Source organism: Penicillium verhagenii, assembly GCF_028828195.1.
Source record: "Penicillium verhagenii strain IBT 33310 chromosome Unknown utg000002l_segment0_segment0, whole genome shotgun sequence".
Classification (NCBI taxonomy): domain Eukaryota; kingdom Fungi; phylum Ascomycota; class Eurotiomycetes; order Eurotiales; family Aspergillaceae; genus Penicillium; species Penicillium verhagenii.
In genome coordinates, this window is record NW_026643166.1 from 3,622,185 (window position 1) to 3,644,666 (window position 22,482).

The window sequence follows — 22,482 nt, forward strand, 5'->3', positions numbered from 1 at the left end:
AACTTGGAGACGATTCATGGAAATAATAAGAAAGAGTGGCCCGCAAGGTGCTTGGGGTCTATAATCATCAATTTCATTCCTCTCTGTTGACTTCTTCACAATTCTACCTTGTGATTATCGAAAAAGAAAAGCGACCATTATGGTTATTGATAATGGGTATGAGTCGCTGGCTTATCGTGTCCAAGTTCCCAGGGCAGAGACTCCTAAAACACGACAATTGCCAGTCACTCTACTATCTGGATTTCTGGTTAGTCTCTTCTTGTCTATCTCAAAGAATCAATACTTATTTTTTTTTTCAATTTATCTTTTTCATAGGGAAGTGGAAAGACTACGTTGTTACAGCACATTCTCAAATCCCCGGATCATGGCATGCGCATCGCAGTCATTGTTAATGACATGAGCCAGTCAGTATCTAGACAGAGCATCGGGCTATTGTAAATCTCAAATTGACTAGTACTAACCCGTTCTTTATCTAGACTCAATATCGATGCCGCCCTTATCAGGAACCACAAGGTCTCTCAGACGCAGGAGAAAATGATTCAGCTTCAAAATGGTTGCATATGCTGCACTCTCCGTGGTGACCTGCTTTCCGAACTTGCCCGCCTTACCAAGTTAGATGAAATTCAGTATGTCATCATAGAGAGTACTGGCATCAGCGAGCCTATGCAGGTTGCCGAAACCTTCACGGCGGAGTTTAGCACCGCCATGCTGGAAGCCGAAGATCAGATTGCAGACAATGACGAGGATACAAAGAGGCTCCTCAACGAAATGTAAGACCTCTCAAATGCCCCGTATATTTACCGCTGGAATGTTTCTCTAACCACCATACAGTGTTCAGATGGGTGGATTGCACACAATGGCTCGTCTTGACACAACGGTGACTGTCATCGATGCCTTCAACCTTCTCTCAAACTTTGATACCACCGAGTTCCTTTCAGACAGATACGGGCGGGATGAGATCGTCCCCGAGGATGAGAGAACCATCTCTGATTTGATGGTTGATCAGATTGAATTTGCCGATGTGCTCATTGTCAACAAGATCGAGACCATCGATCAACAAACCCGTGAAAAGATTATGCAACTTCTCAAGTTGCTTAATCCTGATGCTAAGGTCTTGATGTCTAGTTACTCGCAGGTGGATGTGCGTGAGCTTCTTGCGACTGGGAAATTCGACTTTGTCCGCGCTGCCTCAGGTGCTGGGTGGCTTCGCAGCCTGCATGAGATGACCATCCAGAACACCGGTAATGGAGAGCGAATGGCGCCTCAGCCGGAGACATTGGAGTATGGAATCAACAACTTTGTCTACACAGCTCGCCGGCCTTTCCATCCTCGCCGCTTGTTCTCACTTCTGCATGACAAATTTATCATTCTTCAGAGCAATGAGCTTGAAGAAGATGGAGAGGACGAGGATGAGGACGAGGAAGGAGAGGACACGGGAGATGATATGGATACAGATGACGAGTCACTTGAAGACTTTGATCAACCTGATCCCAAGGACATTTTGAGTAACAAGCGCAAACATCCCGCCTTTGGTCCCATTCTGCGCTCCAAAGGATTCTTCTGGCTACCGACCCGACCTTACCAGTTTGGTGAGTGGAGCCAAGCGGGCGGCATGCTGACGATCGGCTGTGGAGGACCCTGGTTCGCGGAAGTTCCCGACGAGGCGTGGCCCGAAGACAAGGATGTTCGTGAGTCGATCGAAAATGATTTCCGAGGCCAGTGGGGAGATCGACGGCAAGAGATTGTCTTTATTGGTGAAGGCGTTGATGAGGCACAGATTTCATCTATCTTGGATGAATGTCTGTTTGATGACAAAGATATGAAGCAGTGGGAGAAGATCATGAAGAACAAGAAACTTAGCCGGGAGGCCAAGTGCAAAAAGATTGCCAGTATTTGGGAGGATGGATGGGAGGAGTGGCCTGCTTTTGAGATTGAAGACGAAGACGAAGTTGCTGTTGGTAAGCATCACATTAGCGATTACTTAGGTCATCAGCAGGATCATAAGGGTCATAAACATGGTCATCGATAGAACCTTTGCAGCTTTGAAGGTTATATAGGAAAATCTGTATCTGACATTTCATACAAGCATTCAGTTGTTTGATACATATCCAACGGGTACTACTTATACACGCTTACTACCTTGTTCAAAAGTTCTGTGTTTGTTAGCAAACTTAGGCTTCCAACTGGTCTCGTAACCTTGGAAAGTCTACTAGTATATACTATACACTACCAGTACACACCACTTCATACTACTATTATAACCACATATAGTACTAACATCCAACTTCCAACCTTGGCAGTACATGCTCAAGTGTCAAGTCCCATCGCTGGGAGCTTATCGGTGCTCGATGACGATAAATATGCCGATAACGATAGTGATAGTGATAGTGATAGAGATAACGATAACGATAACGATAACGATAACGATAACGATAACGATAGCAGACGCGCTAAGCGGCCTCCGCCTTTTCCTCTTGTGTCTCTCCGTTACTCACCTCAACTTATCCTTGCCATTGATTCGTCTTTTCTTTTTTTCCTTTTCCAAATCCCAAGATAAAAATATCTGCTGTTGCAGATCATCTCCCCCAACCCTGCATAATCGAGGGGGAGAATGCTGCAGTGACTGCCGCTGCCCGATCCTTGTGCTACATCCATCCTGGCCTAGCCCAGGTAACGGATGTTCGCATGCAATTAATTTCAACACAATATCCTACCTTGAAGCGGACTTATCCGGGGACTTTGTTTTCCATTAACTCCTGTATGTTTTCACCCAATCGTGATGTCCCTGCGCGCCATGCTGACTTGCCCCTCAGCAGTTCCCCGCTTACCTAGCTACCCGTGAGTGGAGCTTCTGATTCGATGGAGGTAAGAAATGAAATGTTTGCCTCATGTTTCATGCTTTGTCATATCCCATTCCACCCCCTTTGGATCTCCCGATCTCCCGATCTTATACGTGATGTGGGTGATCGCCATTGATGTCAGCCGCTTGTGATTTGGTGTGCTGCCCTACACCAATGGTGAGACAGACACTTGCATCTGGCGGTAATGGAAGGCCTCTAGCTTCCTTCTATGCAGGTCTAGGGCTTGTCTACAAGCGCCAAGTGACCACAATCATGTTGATCTGCGAGATTGAACTGTGAACGAGATATTACCATGTCAACCCCCGGGCCCTTCCCCTTTTAGGCCCTTCAAGGGTGCCTTTAAAAGCAAAGTGTCCGTTGTCATCTGCATGTGATGTGATAAATTGCCCCTTTTGGTATTCCCAGGCCTTTTTATTTGGTTTCCCCCCAAAAGCAAACGCCGGTACCAATGACTCAACATGCCCTTCCCCTCTGCCCACAGGTCGCGTTCTATGGGCCTTGACATTGAGCATCAGCCGTCAAATTCATGCCTGCTATATACTTCTACCTACAAGAGCGACGCCCAGCTAAGCCTAGAGATTTTACTACAGGGGACCAACCATGTCAGTGGGTCGACGCAGCCCAGATCTGCTCTGATCCCCAACAACCAAGCTCGCGATGCCAAACCCCGCCTTCTTCTCATGGGGCTTCGCAGGTATGTTTCTTATCGGAAGTGCTTGGAACTGGAGAGAAGCTAACATGGTTTCTAGGAGTGGCAAGTCTTCTATTGCTAGTGTAGTTTTCCACAAAATGCCTCCCAATGAGACCCTCTTCTTAGAATCCACAACTCGTATCCAAAAGGACTCTATCCAGTGAGCTCACCAAAGATCTCATTATGATCCATTGCTGACCTTGGCACAGCTCTTTTATGGATTTTCAAGTGTGGGATTTCCCTGGTCAACTGGAATATCTTGAACCATCGTTTGACCTGGAAGACATCTTCGGCAGCCTGGGGGCCTTGGTATGGGTCATCGATGCCCAGGATGACTATCTAGACTCTGTCGCACGGTTAAACCGTACCATCTTGACTGTACAACAGTACTACCCGGGTATTAACATCGAAGTTTTTATCCACAAGGTCGACGGACTTTCGGATGAGTACCGCACCGATACCTACCAAGACATTGTGCAGCGCATCTCAGACGAACTGAGCGACGCTGGGTACGAGAACGCACCCGTGCATTACTACCTCACCTCCATCTACGACTACTCCGTCTTCGAAGCCTTCAGCAAAGTGATTCAGAAGTTAATCCCTAATCTGTCTACCCTTGAGAATTTGATCAATACGCTAGGTAACAACTGCGGCTTTGAAAAGACTTATCTCTTTGATGTACTCAGCAAGATTTACATTGCTTCTGACACTCGTCCCGTCGACATGGCCTGCTACGAGATGTGTTCCGACTATATTGACGTGATTGTTGACATCTCGGAGCTCTACTCGTGGGACCACCCTGAACGTCGTCCTAAGGGGGAACAGATTCAGGAGGCGGAAAGCCATGTCGTGTTGCATGATGAGACCATGATTCACTTGATGGAGATGAACAAGTAAGACCCCCCCCCCCCCCCTCCCACTCTCCCCTGTTTCTACGTTTCTACGTTTCTACGCTTCTGAAGACAATAAATGACTGACTACACCTACCAGGTACTTATGTCTCGTTTCGGTCATCCGCAATCCCGAAGCTAAGGAGAAACGGGGCCTGATTGATATGAACTGCCGCACATTTCAAGACGCTCTGAACGACGTGTTCTCGCGCAGCTGGGAACAGCTGGAGGAACATGGTCGAGTCGATGATCAAATTGAAGGCAGTACCTTGGCTTAAACGATATGAACTGTACTTTCCACGGTTTTGCATGTACAGGAGGCTCTGAACGAGATGTACTCTTGCACCTTGAGAAGAAAGGCCTCTAATGTATCATGGTGATTCCTGAAGGTTGTCCTTTGTTTGCCCATGTCCACATTATATTTAAGGCTGGGTCTTAGCTACCAGTTGACACTAGTGTTGGTGAAGGTATGATTATATAGTCAAAATATGAATTACCAGCGTCAAATGCTGGGGGATTGTTTGCGATGACAATCTTGAACTTTCAAGCTTGTCTAAATATTGGGCGTTAGTACTATGGACTTGGTAGTCAAGGTGGATTACTTCAAATAATGCGTTATGAGACTAGTACATGACATGTACTACATTGTGGATCGTCCCCTACCTAGCTCGACATTTTCTTCCCCAGATCGTACCTTCCGACCGTGCAAACTTCCGTCACACACATTCAACGCTATTGGCATACACCTTCAAATTCAATGGCCACCTAGCCTTCTCCCGATCGATCCCACAACTCTCGAAAATCAATATCATGTCGGAACTCCGCCAACGCCAGGCTGGTAAAGCCACCTCCACCCGTAAAGAAGCTACGCCGCCGCGATCGAAACACACCGAAGAGGACCGCGGCATCAGCGTCCTAGACATTGTTCGCGTCCTCGCTACAGTGGCCCTTGCGACATTTGGCATCTCCTACTACATTACAAATGGCGAGTCGGTACTTTTCGGCTCTCGACCATGGTTTACACGATGGCCAGTTGTGAAGCAGTTTATTGTAAGCAGCATTTGATCTCCCCCACTCACGTCACGCTCTGTACTCCAGGAGAGGTTCAAAGAAGAGACTAAGAATCACACAACTAATGCGATTGATAATTCCCATTACAGAATGGCCCTGTTAGCCTTACCCCTGCCCAACTTTCTCTCTACGATGGAAGCGACGAGTCCCGACCCATCTACGTAGCCGTTAATGGCTCTATCTTCGACGTTTCAGCGAACCCGGGTATGTACGGTCCCGGCGGAGGCTATCATTTCTTCGCGGGTCGAGACGCGACGCGTGCGTTCGTCACAGGTTGTTTCAAAGACGATCTGACGCCTGATCTGAGCGGGGTCGAAGAGATGTTCTTGCCCGTGGAGGATGTGGAACATGAGACTCTGACGTCAGCCGAGAAGAAGGTACGGCGAGAGCGGGAGATGAGGCATGCGAAGGCGGAGATTGCGAAGACGGTTGCCCGGTGGGAAGGATTCTTTGGGAATTCTAAGAAGTATTTCCGGGCTGGCAAGGTGGTTGGGGTTAAAGCTGATCCTGAGGATGGAAAGCGGGTGCTTTGCGGTGCGGCGCAGAACCAGAGACCCAAGAGGAGCGAGATGGATGAGGTGGTCTAGTTCTGATTTTACTTCTCAAATGTATAATTCATAGTCGTTTCGGAAGACAGTTTTTTTGGTTTGGTTTTGCACAAATTAAACCATCTACTACGCTTGATCCATTCGAGTTCCGTCATATAACTCGGATCACGGGACACAGGGACACGAGATGTAAAGTCGGGAAAGATGGGAAGTTTTGTAACTTTTTTATTTCATTCGTTCTGCTAGACGCTAGTCCAGAAGGTCAAACTGTTCCACACTTCCGAGTGTCCCGGGCGCTGCACTCCATACATCACGCCCAGCCCAAGCTTCCTTATGATATCATAGACAAGGGAAAAAAAGAACCACGAGAAATGAACGATAAAACGTTACATTTATTCCTCATCAGCGGTAACGGCACGGGCTGTAAAATGGGTTAGTCTGGTGTTGGTCGCACGGGGTTTATTTGATGAACGCACTGTAGATGTTCAGGCTGTTGTGGCCGACAATCTTCTTGATCTGGCCGCGCTCCTCGAGGTCAGCGAGAGCCTGGCGGGCAAGGCTGCCGTTGATCTTAAGACGATCGACGAGGGTGGCGACGGTGATCAGACGGTAGGTCTGCACATCCTTGTTGAGCTTCTCGGCAACGGCCTTGTCGAGAACAACGGCGTGCTGGGCCTTGTCCTTGACTATAAAGTGAAAAAAGAACCGGTTAGTCCAACGTTCTCATTCGCATTCGATCGTATGATATTTCGCAAGATGTTGACAGAAGGGGTGTGTGATCGCTTCAACGATTCCGAAGTCTCTCTCGTTGTTTCGGGGAAGTTCGAGGAAAGTCGAAAGTCGTTGTCACGGTCGGATTTGCGGAGTTGGTATTGGGAGATGGAGATAGCGTACCCTTGCCCTTGGACCACTTCTTCTTTTGCTTCTTGCCACCGGTAGCTGCTGCGGGCGCCTGTTTCACGAAATCATGTTAATCACTGTCGATTTTGAGTCGGGGGTGGGATGGGCGCTCACCATTTTGTCTGTTGGGGTGGATGGTTCAAAGGAAAGAGTAGCGCAGGCCCGATCTCAAGTGCGAAATGGGCCGTGGGGCCTGACTCAGCAAGGGAAGCCCTAAGCCCCAGATCATGTGATACCACTCGGTTAGTCAACCTGCTGTTATTGGCTGGAATACACTGCTTATGTCAGCATTGGATAGTTAAGTTATGTCATAACTACTAGTTAACTAACTAACTAGCCCTTCTAGATCTACTACATAAATAGTGACTAAGTAGTAGTTTTCTATGGAAGTACTTCGAAATATAGCATCAGCTTCATGCATTTTTCTTTGTGCTACTGAATCACAGCCTTCTTACTAATTGAGACAGTTAGGCATGGATGAGGCATGGATTTGACCGGCAAATCATCAAGGCATGCTCATTTTTTGGAGATCAATCAAGTACACCTTCCGAGTCGTTCACGATTGATATAAGTACAACTCATACTACATAATGATAATTTGTTCATACCATGTTGATTTAAAACAGGAGTAACTACCAGTACGTTGGTCTAGTCTGGCTGGATGTTAGATCAAAAGAGAACCGGGCACAAGTGGGAATATGTATAGTAGTCAGACATCCCAGTGGCGCATTGAGATCCTTCGATGTTGTAAGTTCCAGTAAGTGCTTCGAATGTTCTCTTGGACTGTTCTTTTACTCTCCATCAGTTGACTCTTCCCAGATTGCAAGATTCTCCATCCACATGCATGCACATGTGGGTTGTTCTTTTTCGTCTCACCAACCAAGCCTCATTTCTACTTATCATACTCTCTTTTCTCATTCTTCCCGATCTCCTTCCTTCTGTTCATCTATTTCCAACGTTTGATCCTATACACCTTGACAATCTCTTCTTCTATCTTCTCTTCATCACGCAGTAAGAAAAACTTACTTCTCTCAATCTCTGTCCAACTGGCCTGATAGCATCTTTATGGGGAATAAAATTTGTGAAGCCCGGCCTATGGGCCACAGTGCTACTTGAAGAGGCTAGGCATAACGTATTGATATATATATATACTAGTACTTATAATATTTACTTAGAATGTAAATACTACATAAGCACTTGAGGTCAATATACTAGGGAGAATCCACTTTCGATTTCCAACATTGATAACATCATTACATCCCCAGCCTCATCCACATGTGCACTCAAGTGCTACCAGTTGACATTTCAATGCAGCTGTCGATAAATCCTCGCATTGAAAAACCTGACAACCCTCTAGGTATTCCTGCTTACAAGGTCATGTTGCGCTGCTAGTATACAGCGTACTTGCATGCACACAATTGATCTCTTCAAACCTTGGAACTTTCAGAAATCCTCGGTCTTCTAAAGTCCAAAGCGTATCTTGAATTATTGAATATCGAGTCTTCAAATGTTGAATATCTACATTAATTCATCCAAGCACCTGAGAAACTCCCGAATGAATTTTGATACATAATTATTGACTCAATTTACAACCTTGGAAGTGAGCCTTACATCCAGATGTCTTTTTCTCTCTCTCTCTTCAATCTTTTTCTCTGTCAACTGGTATGTTGTTTTAAATTAAGAAGCTTTCAAGACATCTTTTGAAATACCTAGGTAGTACAAAACCAATCAAGGCTTACATACTTGGTTTCAATAAGCTGTCCTAATAAATCCACATGCCTCTTCGTAGCTTTCACATTACAATCAAAACCAGGACCAGGAAAGTATCCCCGAATCTGCATCCAAAAGCCACGGTCAACGCAAGATGACTCTTCCGGGTCCTCATCTATGTAGAACTCATGGTTATCAATCCTATTGGTGAGGCATGCAATGAACTCTTCTCCCGTCCGGGGTGCAATATAAAATAAGTCCATGTCCACACCAATCCATAGCACTTTTTCTTCAAGTTCTGAGTACTTTGGAGAGAAGCCTTTGAATGGAATGTACCGTCGTTGAAGCAAATGGTGGACGCTCATCGGAAGTTTTACACAGTAGAAAAGTGAGGTTGGCTGGAGCTGGCCTGCCGGTTCTAAGACAGGGAGCTTGTATGACTTTTGATCTTTTTGGTTTGGGTTAGTATAGGGTCTTTTGTATGGCTCCGATAAATAGACTCTGGAGTTGTCAGCATGTAATTCCTGTAGTTTGGCCATTCAAATGTTAGAATGTGAATGTCGGAACTGATGATTTTTGAGATGATTGAAAGACTGGCTGGTCTGACGTCTTGAAGGGTGGTGATGGCTGGGCAGAACCAGCGACTTTATACTCAAAGACAAGTTTTCATTTCTTTGTTCTTGAATCAATACCAAGTTTTGAACCTTGGAAATAAACTGAAAGGGGCATAAAAGCCATTGTAAATAATCAGTCATTGTATGCTGGACAAAGGTATCTTGGCTTTCAAAGACTAAAAATAAAATAACCGAATTGTGGCGTTCATTCATGATTGTCATTGTTTAGCTAGTGACTACTACATATGACAAGATCAACGACTTGCACTTGCAGCAGGGTAGCCTCGATTGGTCACGGAGTTCAATACTTCAAATTGAACAGATGTTTCATCGGCAGACAGATATCCTACCAGATACTCTTCCGATGAGCCAAACCAAAACGCCGAATCATGATCCGACCCGATCAACCATTTAACTTCATATTTCCCACTCTCGCTCTTCTGAGTAGGAACCCGAGCAATCACGGGATGACTTTGAGGAGACCACCATCGCACCACGGGTAGATTATTGGCGACGGCATTGATGAGTAGTTGTGGCGTGGAAGGGTGCCAGACGAGCTGTCGCACGGCATTCTCATGAACCAGGACAGAAGCCAACCTAGGCGTCCCGTCCAAAGCCCAAATCCAGACCACGTTTGATCGAATAGTATCCACAGTTGCCAGAAGTGTACCATCTGGACTGAACGTCATGATAGCTACGCCTCGGGATGGACCGGGCGACTCGGGGCTCATGTTGAAGGCCGAAGAGCTTGTTGCTTCGGCGTATTCAGCATCTCCCATGGCGGTTGTATATCGCTCACGCCAGATGCTAGGGGGGCTTGTGTCCATTGGAAAGACATGTGAGAGTGTAGTTGAAGATGAGAACTGTACTTGTCAGCTAGATCCTCGATCTGTTCTCATTTGAAGGGTGCCCACCGTGCGAGTCCGTAGAAGGTCGATGTTGCCGTTAACCTTTCCTACAGCGAGAGTCTCCGAAACGCTACTGTTGCCAGCTGTAGGGCTCCATTCAATATTCTTCACGCCAAGGTCAAATGCATCATCCACGCCCGCTGGCCCGCTGTATGTTCTGAAGATCTGACCGTCTGCCGTTAATATTAGCACCTTGGTGCCAGAGCTGGCGACGTCCCACACTGCGATCCATTTCCCATCTGGACTCCATTTTAACCCTTGGGCATCGATGGTCGGCAGAACCGTACGATTCAGGAGATTGTAGGATGGTAGCTCGTGAATCGTGATTAAATCGGAAGCATCAGGCTTCAGGATGATGGCAAAGTGCTGTCTAGTGCGTGGGCGGTACCCGAATCCAAGCGAATGAGGGAACTTGGGCGTCTTTATCACGGAACTTCGACCATTGCCTATTGAGTGTATTGCCATTTTGTTATTCCAGGCATGAAAAACCAGTAGCTCATTTTCATCTCCGCCGAATTCGACATTCAAACTGCCGGGTTCGATATTTTCAATTTCGGCGATTAATTGCAAGGGTTCCAAGAGCCAGACCGAGATGCGCGATTCATTTGTGATGAGCAAATGACGACTCTGATTGTTATTTGAAGATACCGAGGGGCAGAATTTGAGAGATTTGACGTTGGTTTCCTTGATTCTTGCTGTTTGCACATCTTTGTGCTCTGAAGTGGTGCTTGAGTAGACAACCAGATCTTTTCCACTGAGGTGGGTGGCGAAAAGTCCATCATCAGACGTCACTAGCGACAAAGGAGCTTTTCAAATCAGAATGGATCGAAATGATATGAATTCACGGGACATACCTCCAGCTCCTCCTCCGGTTGAAGCATCCATTGTTGAGGTCAACAGGAAGTCGCGTAGGGAGGAATAATTATATGCTAATAAAAACCTCCCACAACAGCAAGTTGAGATAACTTAGCCTCGCCGAATACACTGGCAGCTTCAATTCCAGTGGTTTTATACACAGTAGACACTGTCTGCCCACTTCCAATTCGCGACTGTTCGGTGTTCACGAATCACTATATGCGCGTCTGATAAGGCGGCCTGGAGAATTATACACCCGTTCCGAGATCAAAGAAAGAGACGCGACGAAAGCTCAAGTTTTAGGTCTCAATGTAGAATGACAATCAATTAACAACAATGTAACAAGCTCGTTCAACAATTTCCTTTTTGCACCAGACCCAGAGAAAAATCATTCTGTTCGTTTTATGAAAGGCTGAGATGTAGACTCGGTTTAGCTAGCAACTCAGGTCTAGGGAGACCTCGGGAGAACTAGCATAAACCAAGAATTGAAAGATCTGATTTCCAAGAGGTGAACATTTGAAACAATGGATATGTAATTCAGTTTTGATTAAACTATCTAATTGTTCTCGACACTCAAGTATTCTTTATATAAAATGGGATGCAGATTTGATAAGGATTGAAGAGGCTTATTTTTTAAGTACTTGCCTCGGCCTTCATATCAGCCTCGGCAAATCCCTTCACAATCTCCCCAACCTGTTCCCATGAATTGCTAACATCAGTGACACGGGATTCTTTGGTCGAGAGAGCCTTGAGTTCGTCAGGGAGGACTTGAGTCTCAAAGTCAAAACCAGCCTCGTCCTTCAAGGCCAACGTGACAACCTCTGAGAACTTTGCGGGGTGAGCGGTCGAGAGCGAGATGTGAGGTGCGCTAGACCGAGCAATCGACCTGTGTGATGCGGTAATACCCACGGCAGTGTGGGGGTCAAGAACGTATTTAGTTTGTTGGTAGCAGCTCTTGATAGTTCCAGCTGTCTCGGAATCGCTGACACGGTCGCTCTCAAAGGTTTGGCGTCCATTTGCCATGATATCCTCAGGCACGGGCCCGAATCCGCCAGTGGACTTAAGCGCCTGGTACCAGGCCTTAACATCTTCACCGGCCTTCTTGTTGCTGGCGGCTTGGTCCTTGCCAGAGGCGAGGGCGGAATCTATCAACTTGTTAGCTGAGAACATGAAAAAAGGGACGCGCCATCAACACACCTCTTGCTAGGAACCACATCACTCTCTCAAAGTTACTAGAGACCAAGATATCCATTGCAGGGCTGTAAGTCTCTTTGCAAGCATCGGCCTTATTCGCATCCTGCACAGGGTGCTTCTCATAGCGTCCGGTCTGCCAGAATCGGTGCAGAATATCGTTCTCATTAGTGGCAACAACCAGTTTGTCCACCGGCAGTCCCATCTTAGTGGCAAAGTAACCAGCAAGAATGTTTCCAAAGTTTCCAGTGGGAGTAACAAATCGGACCTTGTCCCCAACCTTGAAAGAGGATGACTGTCTCGCAAGGGAAAAGTAAGAGTAGAAGTAGAAAACAATCTGGGCAAGAATTCTCGAGAAATTGATCGAGTTGACAGCACCAAGCTTCAGAGTCTTGTTCGTCTCGGCATCACCGAACAGAGCCTTGACGATATCCTGGCAATCATCGAATGTGCCCTTCACGGCAAGGTTGTGTACGTTCCGGTCAATGCAGGTTGTCATCTGTGCCTCCTGAATGGGGCTAACACGGCCCTTGGGGTGCAAGATGCTGACTGACACATCCTTCTTGCCCCGGAGGCCGTAAATGGCTGCCGATCCAGTGTCGCCACTTGTCGCTCCAACAACCGACAGGTGGTGTCGGTCTTTACCGACCTTTCCTTCATTCTTTCGCACAAGGAGGTATTCGAAGAGGTTTCCAAGGAACTGCAAGGCGCAATCCTTGAATGAGTAGCTGGGGCCGTGGAAAAGCTCCAGAAGATGCAGGTTATCCTGAAGCTTCACCAACGGAACAACCTCCTCGGTACGGAATGTCGAGTAGCTTCGGTCGATGATCGATTTCAGGTCTTCGGACGGGATTTCGGAGCTCGAGATGTAAAGGCGCATAATCTGGAAGGCAAGGTCGGGGTATGAAAGGTCTTTCCAGCTCTCCTACAATTGATGTTAGCGACCGAGTCTGACAAGGGAGATAGTTCGAGATCGGGTGAGATGTTCCAAGAAGAATTCTGCCTGCGCAGACTACCACTTACCCAGTTTGTTGCCTTGGGTACTTCATGGGGCAGGAAGAGACCACCGTCGGCGGCAAGACCCTTCAGGACAACAGTCTCAAAGGAGAGCTTTCATATGATTAGCCAATTGTCATTGAAACGGCCATCTATGAGACTCACGCCGTAGTCGCCACCTCGAGTAGAAAGGAATTTTTGGGACTCAGTAGGAGCCGCGCCTGCCAGATCAGCTGCCATATTGAAATTGATCGAATTTAACGGATTAAAGCGAATGTTTCGAGGCAAAAGTCATCAAGAAAAGGAAAGGTTTTTCTGCCCCTCTCCCGACGTCGGAGGGGTGAGTCACTTTAGTCACTTTATCTATGATTACGTTATCGGCTTAAGGTTTGGCGGGGTTTGCCACCATCTCCCCGAGGGCGGTCAAGGGCGAAAGGAGATTCAGGTAGATTCAGGTAGATTTATAGTAGAATTCATACAATAGAGCAAATCAGCATCTGCTTTTAGTATCCGATTGGGCTCTCTGGAGTTCCCCGTTCCTGACAGCTCACAGCAAATGCTTTGTAGTATGAACATTGCATAACTAGTTAGTTATCTGTTGAATCTTGTTAATCAGCGAAACTGGTTGGCCAACTTACGCCACTAAATATCCACATCAGCCAGACCCACTCTGCTATTAACGGCCATGGTCCCGCAATCTTACATCTGAGATCCCTCACCAATCCTCACAAAACGTGCTATTAGTACTTAGTACTAGCAATACTGAACAATAGTGGTATTGTAATAACATGCTATGCTAAATCCCGCTCTGTCCTCCGATCAAAAATAACTAACAATGCTTGCTGGCACTAATTGATGCAATCATGCGGGGTCAAAAAGCAACAAACCAAAGATAATCGCATATCTGATTTCCCTCATTCACAGGCAGGTTAGAGGTAAAGATAAGCGGTAAATCGACAAATCCTGACTCATACCAGGAAGCGTCCACACAGACACTTTACCCTCGTCGGAACCTGAGCCCGTCAAATCTACAATTCCTCGAAACTCAAGTCCGACCTTCTTCAACACGCTCGCGCCATGAGCATTTCTTACAGAAGAGAATGCACACGCCGAATCCATCCCAAGTTCGCGCTTCGCGTAATCCAGCAATGTTTTCGCCGCTTCCGTGGCGTACCCATGGAGAGTTTCTGAGGACATGATAGCGAATTGAAGTTGGGGTGCTACACAGGCATCATGCGAATCGCTTCGATTCAAGGACACCATGCCGATGGGTTTGCTTTCATCCACATCCGCGTACTGATCTGGCTTGTGTAAGACCATGAAAAGGCCATAGCCGTATCGGACGTAGTGGGGGTGGACTTGTGTTCGTACGTAGCGGGAGAATCTCTCTGGCGTATTGATGGAAAGATTTCCAAATGCATTGATGCACGCAGGGGTGTTGATTAGATCGGTCATAAAAACAGCGTGTAGGAGATTGTTGTAGTCGAGATGGATGAGGTGGAGTCGGGGACTCTCAATCGAGAAGTTGGACCACTCGAAGACTTTCACCATTTTGATGACGTGGGGGTTTTCTTTAGCTTTAATGTTGGTTTGGATCGGTGAAGAAGTAGGTAAATGGTAGTATCGAGCTGGTGGTTGGATGAGAACAGTGTTTGGAAGTGGTTGCCCGGGTGGTAAGAGTGAGAGAAGGTTCCGGGGTGCAGGATTTATGTCACTCGAAATAGGCTCGCGCTCGCATAGGAAGTGAAAATTGAATAAAATAGCAATCTCAGGTGTGACTCTTTCTTAGCCCACTACTAGTAGCCATGTAGTCAATCATGTACACGAACTATCCGATTTGAGTATCTCGAGGGAAGGCAATTGGAAGAAGTTTGCGCTTAACTCAAACTTCCTATTGGCCTCGACCTCAAGAATGACCATCAATTTCTGACAACTTTGTCTGGAACATGTGCTATTCTAGCTAGGAATGCACGTGGTGCTCCCCCTATGGGTATATTTTTCGTGAACTTGAATCCGATACCTACCAAGGCTTGGAATTAGTTTATGAGAAGTGGTGCCACTGGTGCGGACACTGAAATTAAAATCCGTCTTTTCAATGATGATTTTCAGAGCTTCTGTGAGGTCTTGCAACCTTGGAAGGTTGACTAGGTACACTTTCAATGTTGTTGAGTTACTGGGGACCTTATGTAGTCCAGCACATGGAATTTTGCAATCTGGAGGGAGCTGCTACCTCGGCTGCCTGCCTGTGTCCACTTCCAGGGCTGGTATCTACTCTAGCCTAGCATCAACCAGGAGTTGCGATATTCTATGATAGTAGTACCTAGTACCTACCTAGTACATACTAGTAGCTAGTAGTAGTAAATCCATCTTCCCGGGGCAATCATCTTCCAAGCACTGGTTCCAACATGGCAGAGAATGTTTCAATATGAGGTAACATGGATACATACCGGTATCCATGCATGTTGAAAATAAGAAATCTGAAGCTATGCACTAGTAGTACTAGTAGGTATGCAAACATTGAAGTATTGGTCCAGTGGACGGGTGTTGAAATGCATGTGCTCGATTGATGTTATCCGCTGTTCAAGCTCAGGCGCAGTGGACTTTATGGCTATTTGGCTACTTAGCTATATTGTAAAACAACCGGCCAAATCATAACAAATCCGGACATGGTGTAGTTGGCTATCGCATCTGACTGTAATAGAATTTCAGTTCATCAGAAAGTCCGCGGTTCGATTCCGCGTGTCCGGATAACTTTTTTATTTCCGTAAATATTATCGCCAACACTACTAGATGTCTGTCCGGTGGATTGAATGTTGAGTTGTTTCAAACATTTGAATGTTCTTTTTATTTCTTCCAAACATTTGAATACCAATCACATGCAGAATTATTGAACATTTGAAGCAAAAGTCATTCACAAAATATCCGCCCATTTCCCACGTATCAGCGAATTGACACATATTTTTTTTGTCTCTAATCGTAGACATATATCCACACATGATATATACCTAGGAGGTACAGACATCATCGGTAAGGTGAGTTAGGCAGCTCAAAACGGAGGCTCGAATCATAGCGGTAATCTGGCAATTCCTTCGCATCCATATCTCGGAGCGGGAACGAACGACTGGGTTGTTGTCGTATCTCAGTACCTGGCCAAGGTGCCACTGCTTCCGATGAGGGTGCCGTCATCGGCGCTGAGATACTGATGCCCCTTATTTTGTGGTGATTGTGATTGTGATTGTCATTATTGTTGATCTTATTGCCTCTATCTTGTCGAGGTCTCAGAAAGAGAAGGATCCCAAGAGCACAGATGATCGGAACTCCAACACCGACGCCGACGCCAAGTGCGATTTTGTTTGTGGTTGTTAAGCCGACCGAGGCAGTAGAGCTCGCAGAAGCGGGTAGCAACTGCAACTGCCTCTGTCCCCGTCGATGGCAGTTGCGTGGCAAGGTTCGAGGTATTTATTGTGGTCGCTGTTGCGGTCATAGCAGTGGTGGTGGTTGTGGTGGGTTCCGTGATATTGAAGTATGTAGAGACAAATCCATCGGGACCATCTGGGTTTACCCAGAGGAAAAATTGATTCGAGTATGATAAGTCGAAACCGAGAAGTTGAACGGTCCACGTGAAGTTTGTGACTTGGTCGCTGGCATGGATCTTGGCTGCATGGTGTTAGTCTCCAGCTCTGAGTTCCTGAGCATTTCATGGTTCGTGTGGTGGACATACAGTAGATATTTCCCTGGCTTGCAGCGCTTTCCTGGACAAGACTTTCTTGCCAAAATGTGACATTGAACTCACCTAGCTCAGTGACCCATGATACTTGAACTTGGTCCCCGAGCGTGAAGCTGGGCCTGGCTGCAGTGTTGGAAACAGGACTTGTAAAGTAGTTTTTGTTGTCGGCAGCGACAAGACTACTTCCCAAGATGATTGGAACTAGGGCATGTGCCAAGTACATCACAAAAGAGAATACTGGTAATATTCTTTTAGTTCAAAGTAAAAAGAGTTCCTTTAGGCCTCGGGATTCGATGAATTTACTCATGGAACGGACGGAGACGATGCGGATGTCTGTACCTTTTACAACAATAAGTGACATCCATCATGACCCCCAGCGTATGCCGTTCGTGCTTTTGTTAGCCGCCAGAAAGAGCCTCGCGAGAGAAATTATCATGTACTATGTTGTCAGGGTGTGCATCCCGAGGCGCATTTTCGGTAGAAGATCTGAGCAATAGGACGAGGGCAGAAGGAAGAGAAGGGTTAACAGGAGATCGTGTATGGTTCGTCGTGGCTGCGCTAGGCCCCAGGGGCATGGGGCTGTATTATCTTAGGATACCGCCCGATTTCCAAATATTTCCCCCGCTGGTCAATCAGGAAAAAAATCAGACTGGCCAGCACTTACTACTAATTGAATAAGTTCATCTGTTCAAGCTCTCTTTCTTCCAAGCTTGACTTTCAAGGTTGTATTTTCATACCGATATACTACTAGGTTTCTCCAAATGCAGTACTAACACGGGGTAGGAAAACCATATAATATTTACACAGCACATATTGATTAAGAATTAAAGGGGGCTTGATCAAGATCTAAGTGCATAACTAGGAACACGCTAATGGGCCAGAGCGCTTAGATGGGAGAATTATGCTTCGGCGTGTTGAGCTAATGCGCAAAGGTTCACAAAACGGTCAAAGCGACATCTGGAACCTCTCAGGTGCTTTGTTGTGAACATTGAACATGAGATCAGCATTGTTCATACCTGGATGATGATGATGCCTGATACTAGTAGATATGGAATTACGTCAAGCTGCACATGTGGAATAAGTCCAGGCTGATAGTACGTCCAAGATTGATCTATTCAAATAGATGCTGATCAAGGTTTCAATTATTTCTCCACTTTCAAAGCTTCAGCCTCGGCTGGGGTCCCTACAAATCCCATTGCGCGGCTAAAATCTTGGTACCCAGAGGTACTAGAAGGTATGAGATGGCCTGGCCTAGATTTGGAACCCTATGTTCAAATCGACAACATTTGAAGGGCTGCAATTCATGAATATTTGTAAATATATTCATATTTTGGTCAGAAAAAAATGGAAATCTAGCGTAACCTTGTCATTCTATTTATACAGATGGACAGTCCTTCGATATTGTTCATCCACTGCCACAGTCTCAACAATCTGTGGTCCATTCTCATCCTTCCTGTAGAGCTTTCCTTCTCGAACTCCAATGTCTTCCGGAACCATTATGGGCTTTTCAACATCACCCCATGTTGCCTTGACAGGCTGACCTCTGAGGATTCGCTGCACGTTTAACATCGTGCTATATAACATTCCCCAGCTAGCAAAGCCAACGGTGTTGCCTTCACCTTCTTGGTGAATGTCCGAGCCTTTCTCTGCGGCTCCCGCGGAGCGGAAAGCACCCGTGATAGCGGGATACGGAGCAAAGCATCGTAAGTATCCATGACCGCACATGCGGCCTACTGCTACGTCCATTTGTGCACCCGTGTCAATCTCCTCGGCAAGACCGGATGGGTTCACAGACAATGCGGCGAGAAGCTTTTGAGCACCGTGGTAGCTTACAGCGTAAAAGCTCGAACAAACGGCATCCTGGGCGGTGCATACCAATCGGGACCGGTCGGGCCGTTCAATTGCGGGCGAGTCGCGCCAGTATGGAAGAAAATGCTGAGGCTGAGGAACGGTAGGGTCGTCTGCGCTTTCGTAATATGGGAGATTAGTCTTGCATTCCAAGCCGCAGTGACCTAGCCAGAGAATATCCCAGTCATCCCCGTACGGCGACGTGGTTGGTATGTTGGTTGTTCCTTGGAGTCCACGGATCGCGAGGGCGAAGCTTTGGAGTTGAGATTTGATATTCAAATCCCAATCGGCGTCGTCTTCGACAATGAGTCCACTGTCTAGCCCTTGTTCGACAATTCTATATAAAATCAGATTGAAGGCCCCCGGCACATGAAGCGATATAATCTGGTGCGTACCGTCGTATGCCATTTAGATGTGCTCGGCGAGCAGCGTATTCGCTCGCGCTATGGTCGGGATTCCAATTCTAGAAGTGGCTTAGCACCTAAATTGCAATACCAATTGATTGTGTGCCATACGTATGGATATGTTTTCGGCGGAATAGCATCTGGAGAGACACCGTCGACGAATTCAACCTGAAAATTGCAGACTGATGACCCCAGAACAATATTGTCGCGCTTATCTGGTCGATTGGGCAAGTTGATGGCGAAAATTTTCCCAAACTATAGCGTGGTCAATTGAAGTATGTTGTGGTTTGAGAATGGGTTGGAACTTACGCCCATTGTTTGGTTTTCTATGGCATGTATCCCGTCCCAGGCCCAGTCCCGCTGGGATGGTGTAATTGGTACTTGGCTAGGTGACAGTGGCCAGAGACGCCATAGGAGAACGAGAGCCCCAAACGGAATGATCAGAATTCGGCCCCAGCGCAGCTGGGTTGAGGATAAAGCCATGTCCGATTGTGGTGTTATGATGGGCTAGGAGGATGTGTGGATCATTTCGAGGGTCCAGATGAGGCCGGGGTACTCAAGTTCACCGAGCTCCGTAGACAAGTAGTGGGGAGCTCAGTCGCGCATGGGAGTAACTTTGGCGTCGAGTTGGAAGAGAAATAAGAAAGTTCCCTACTTGCGGCAATCTCAGTCGCACGGAGGAAGTACGGAGACATCAGTTGAAAATCATTTAGAGGGTCTCATTTCACAGCCAGCTCAGGTTCTTTAGTGGATAAGCTGATTGGCACGGGCTTTGCTTTTGGGATTATCACATCGGGCTATGGTTGGCCTGTGGGGTTTTGGTTCTCCACATAGGAGAGGCGACAGATAAAAGGTCCAAGGCTCAAATGGGCCTGGAATGGTGCAAGCGGAGGGCATTTTGCATTAAAAATATCGTTCAAGGCTTAGTTTCAAGCGGCAGTGGAGCTAAGGCTACCAATAAAGTGAGGAATGAGGATGCCGAGATCCCCCCGGCGAATTGGTGTTCCCGTGTCACCGCTAATCAACCGCATGAGATTGCCGCCTTCCTACATAATGCTGAAACACGCTGTTATTGTGGGCGTGCCCCTTAATTAACACGACTTAAATTATGGCATTTTCTATGTACATACTTGGGATAATGGTAGTAAACTGAGGGTTGTATAATGCATCAATTGATCTGTTGAAAGTCTGTTGACTCTGCTAGGCAGCCTAACTTCTAAGGCCTTTTATGTTGTTGCCCTGAGCTTCAGCCTGACCTTTCCCGATTGGGTCCCCGCGTCTTCCGCTCCATCGGAGTCCAAACCGATGACTCGATTTTCAACAGCTCGAAGATATTTAAGCTGTAACTGCCCCCCGATGTCTACAATTCAAGCAGAAATTCTCACAACAAACACCAACACACGAGATGGGAACTCCAGTTGGCTTGCAGCCCCAGGCGTTGCTGGTCCATCCAGCCGCACTCGCCAAGCACCTGCAAAACATGGTCAAGAAGGACCCTTCGCACGAGAACCTCAACTCGATTGATTCACACCTCTTGAATCTGGCCCACGCGGAGGCCATTCCATCTTATGTCTATCGAGTTTGGTTATTCACCTCCTGGAAACACTTGCCCAATGGCCGTATCCTTTTGGCTGCACTCCGAGACCAGACGTCCGCTGGGATTCGCAAAGCGGGTATCAAACTTGTCCAGCACATCTTCCGCAAACCCTCTCGGAAAGCCCTTGGGTGGGACCGACTTGGAGGCTCTCAGGGAATAAAGGCTGTTCTTGATGAACTCCCCCTGGTCCAAGTGCGTTTATTCATCAGCGCCATTTCTCAAACTGGCCAGGAGTCGGACAGAGAATTATTCGCCACATTTTTTGATGAACTCGTGACCCTCATCGAAGAATCAGACCCCTGGACTACAAGATCATTGTCAAGACATGTGGCTCTATTGTATGCACGTTGCAGTCTAACAAAAGTGATGGAGATTTTGAGTTCCGGAATCCCCAGCTCTCTTACTTTTACCCGCGATGTCAGTCGATTGCATTCACATCTCTTACGGCAGATAGCTATTGGTGTGGTAAAGATACCATCCGACGTGCGTCGGCATATCTTGGAAACATGTACTGAAATGTTACTGAAATCGAATGAGCCGTATGATCCGATTCATGCCACAGACATCTATTCCGGAAATTTCCCTGGCCTAAAATTCGGTGTGGATCTATTGTTGCAAATTAGAGCCGGCGAGCCTGACTTACGGACATCTCCGAGCCTGATGCGTCAATGTACTGAGCTGATCCTGAGCATTGCCATTCGTCGAAGACTGCCATTTGCGTCTATTCTGCCTATCATCAACCTCAGCCTAGAAATGTGTCAAGCTGCGGACTCATCTGATTGGTTATCTCGGGATTTACCAAAAGATGTCATTCGATGCTGGTCGATGGCACGGTTTGGCAGATATGGATCTACGAAACCATTCCATGCGGCCATGAAAAAATCCGGAGCATCTTCTCCCTCCCAACCAAGGCCTGTGAACCAAGCCGAATTACAAATTTGTCTGATAGAAAATGTTTTGCAAGTGAGAGAAGATCGGCTCTCGACACAGTCAGGGCAGCAAGAATTTACCCGCCAATTAACACATCTGATATCAAATGTACACATGGACGGAAGACTCGAGTTTCTTCAACTCATTTGCAGGCATTCGCCCAGTCTGAACTTTGATCTCACAGCTTGGCCTCCGTCGGAAGAAGAAAAGAAGCTGGTCCCTATATGGGAGAATCGTCTTTTGTCCATGTTGCCAGGGCCCAGCTCCAAGATTCTATTTCAACGATCACTGTATATCCATAATTGCGACACATTTTTAACCAAAAACCTGGTGGAGCAAAATGCTTGGCTCCTGTCATGGGAACAACAATGCTCACTCTGGGCAAGTTGGGAGTTCTTGATTGCCGCTACAAGTGACGATTTTGTAGTCACTCGCAAAGGTATTTGAGTGTCCCATAATATGATAAGTAGCGAACTGACTAACAATAAGTAGCACTCCTCGAGATGAAGCAGCAAGCAACATGTGAGCGAGATGGCGCTCAGCGGCTGAACTGGGCACGCTCGGCTATAAAACTTGCTTTTGATACAAAGTCAGTGTATATTGTCTGCGAGTCAATAGAATGGAGCAAACGGTTCCTACGAGACCAGGTGCGTCTGACCAAACAAAGAAAACTCGAAGGTTCATCTTGCTGACTTGTTATGATGCTCACAGCAAGTCTTTCCCAGCATACTGGCGCTTATC

General features: G+C 46.8%; 10 protein-coding genes across 10 annotated transcripts; 4 read left to right on the forward strand and 6 right to left on the reverse strand.

Annotated features, from left to right (window-relative positions):
- Window positions 1-139: 139 nt before the first annotated feature.
- On the forward strand, window positions 140-2,029 carry N7466_001323 (uncharacterized protein; the record flags this gene model as incomplete). The annotated part of the gene is made up of 4 exons (XM_057160721.1): window positions 140-247; window positions 316-404; window positions 477-770; window positions 832-2,029. 4 exons carry the CDS (start codon window positions 140-142, stop codon window positions 2,027-2,029), a joined length of 1,689 nt encoding a protein of 562 aa, XP_057026969.1.
- Window positions 2,030-3,352: 1,323 nt separating this feature from the next.
- On the forward strand, window positions 3,353-4,720 carry N7466_001324 (GTR/RAG family Ras-related GTP-binding protein; the record flags this gene model as incomplete). The annotated part of the gene is made up of 4 exons (XM_057160722.1): window positions 3,353-3,555; window positions 3,611-3,712; window positions 3,762-4,445; window positions 4,543-4,720. 4 exons carry the CDS (start codon window positions 3,353-3,355, stop codon window positions 4,718-4,720), a joined length of 1,167 nt encoding a protein of 388 aa, XP_057026970.1.
- A 532-nt stretch (window positions 4,721-5,252) lies between these two features.
- Window positions 5,253-6,100, forward strand: N7466_001325 (putative heme/steroid binding domain protein; the record flags this gene model as incomplete). Its single annotated transcript, XM_057160723.1, has 2 exons — window positions 5,253-5,492; window positions 5,603-6,100. 2 exons carry the CDS (start codon window positions 5,253-5,255, stop codon window positions 6,098-6,100), a joined length of 738 nt encoding a protein of 245 aa, XP_057026971.1.
- Window positions 6,101-6,453: 353 nt separating this feature from the next.
- N7466_001326 (40S ribosomal protein eS25) lies at window positions 6,454-7,078 on the reverse strand (the record flags this gene model as incomplete). Its single annotated transcript, XM_057160724.1, has 4 exons — window positions 6,454-6,482; window positions 6,538-6,747; window positions 6,956-7,013; window positions 7,076-7,078. The coding sequence occupies 4 exons, from the start codon at window positions 7,076-7,078 to the stop codon at window positions 6,454-6,456; spliced, it is 300 nt and encodes a 99-aa protein (XP_057026972.1).
- Window positions 7,079-9,539: 2,461 nt separating this feature from the next.
- Window positions 9,540-11,078, reverse strand: N7466_001327 (WD40 repeat domain-containing protein; the record flags this gene model as incomplete). The annotated part of the gene is made up of 3 exons (XM_057160725.1): window positions 9,540-10,148; window positions 10,200-10,999; window positions 11,048-11,078. 3 exons carry the CDS (start codon window positions 11,076-11,078, stop codon window positions 9,540-9,542), a joined length of 1,440 nt encoding a protein of 479 aa, XP_057026973.1.
- Window positions 11,079-11,681: 603 nt separating this feature from the next.
- N7466_001328 (threonine synthase THR4) lies at window positions 11,682-13,475 on the reverse strand (the record flags this gene model as incomplete). The annotated part of the gene is made up of 4 exons (XM_057160726.1): window positions 11,682-12,193; window positions 12,246-13,164; window positions 13,263-13,349; window positions 13,401-13,475. 4 exons carry the CDS (start codon window positions 13,473-13,475, stop codon window positions 11,682-11,684), a joined length of 1,593 nt encoding a protein of 530 aa, XP_057026974.1.
- A 678-nt stretch (window positions 13,476-14,153) lies between these two features.
- Window positions 14,154-14,786, reverse strand: N7466_001329 (GNAT family N-acetyltransferase; the record flags this gene model as incomplete). Its single annotated transcript, XM_057160727.1, has 1 exon — window positions 14,154-14,786. One exon carries the CDS (start codon window positions 14,784-14,786, stop codon window positions 14,154-14,156), a length of 633 nt encoding a protein of 210 aa, XP_057026975.1.
- A 1,711-nt stretch (window positions 14,787-16,497) lies between these two features.
- N7466_001330 (uncharacterized protein) lies at window positions 16,498-17,185 on the reverse strand (the record flags this gene model as incomplete). The annotated part of the gene is made up of 2 exons (XM_057160728.1): window positions 16,498-16,892; window positions 16,957-17,185. The coding sequence occupies 2 exons, from the start codon at window positions 17,183-17,185 to the stop codon at window positions 16,498-16,500; spliced, it is 624 nt and encodes a 207-aa protein (XP_057026976.1).
- Window positions 17,186-18,333: 1,148 nt separating this feature from the next.
- Window positions 18,334-19,697, reverse strand: N7466_001331 (uncharacterized protein; the record flags this gene model as incomplete). Its single annotated transcript, XM_057160729.1, has 4 exons — window positions 18,334-19,147; window positions 19,206-19,273; window positions 19,326-19,469; window positions 19,524-19,697. 4 exons carry the CDS (start codon window positions 19,695-19,697, stop codon window positions 18,334-18,336), a joined length of 1,200 nt encoding a protein of 399 aa, XP_057026977.1.
- Window positions 19,698-20,619: 922 nt separating this feature from the next.
- On the forward strand, window positions 20,620-22,188 carry N7466_001332 (uncharacterized protein; the record flags this gene model as incomplete). Its single annotated transcript, XM_057160730.1, has 1 exon — window positions 20,620-22,188. One exon carries the CDS (start codon window positions 20,620-20,622, stop codon window positions 22,186-22,188), a length of 1,569 nt encoding a protein of 522 aa, XP_057026978.1.
- Window positions 22,189-22,482: the final 294 nt, after the last annotated feature.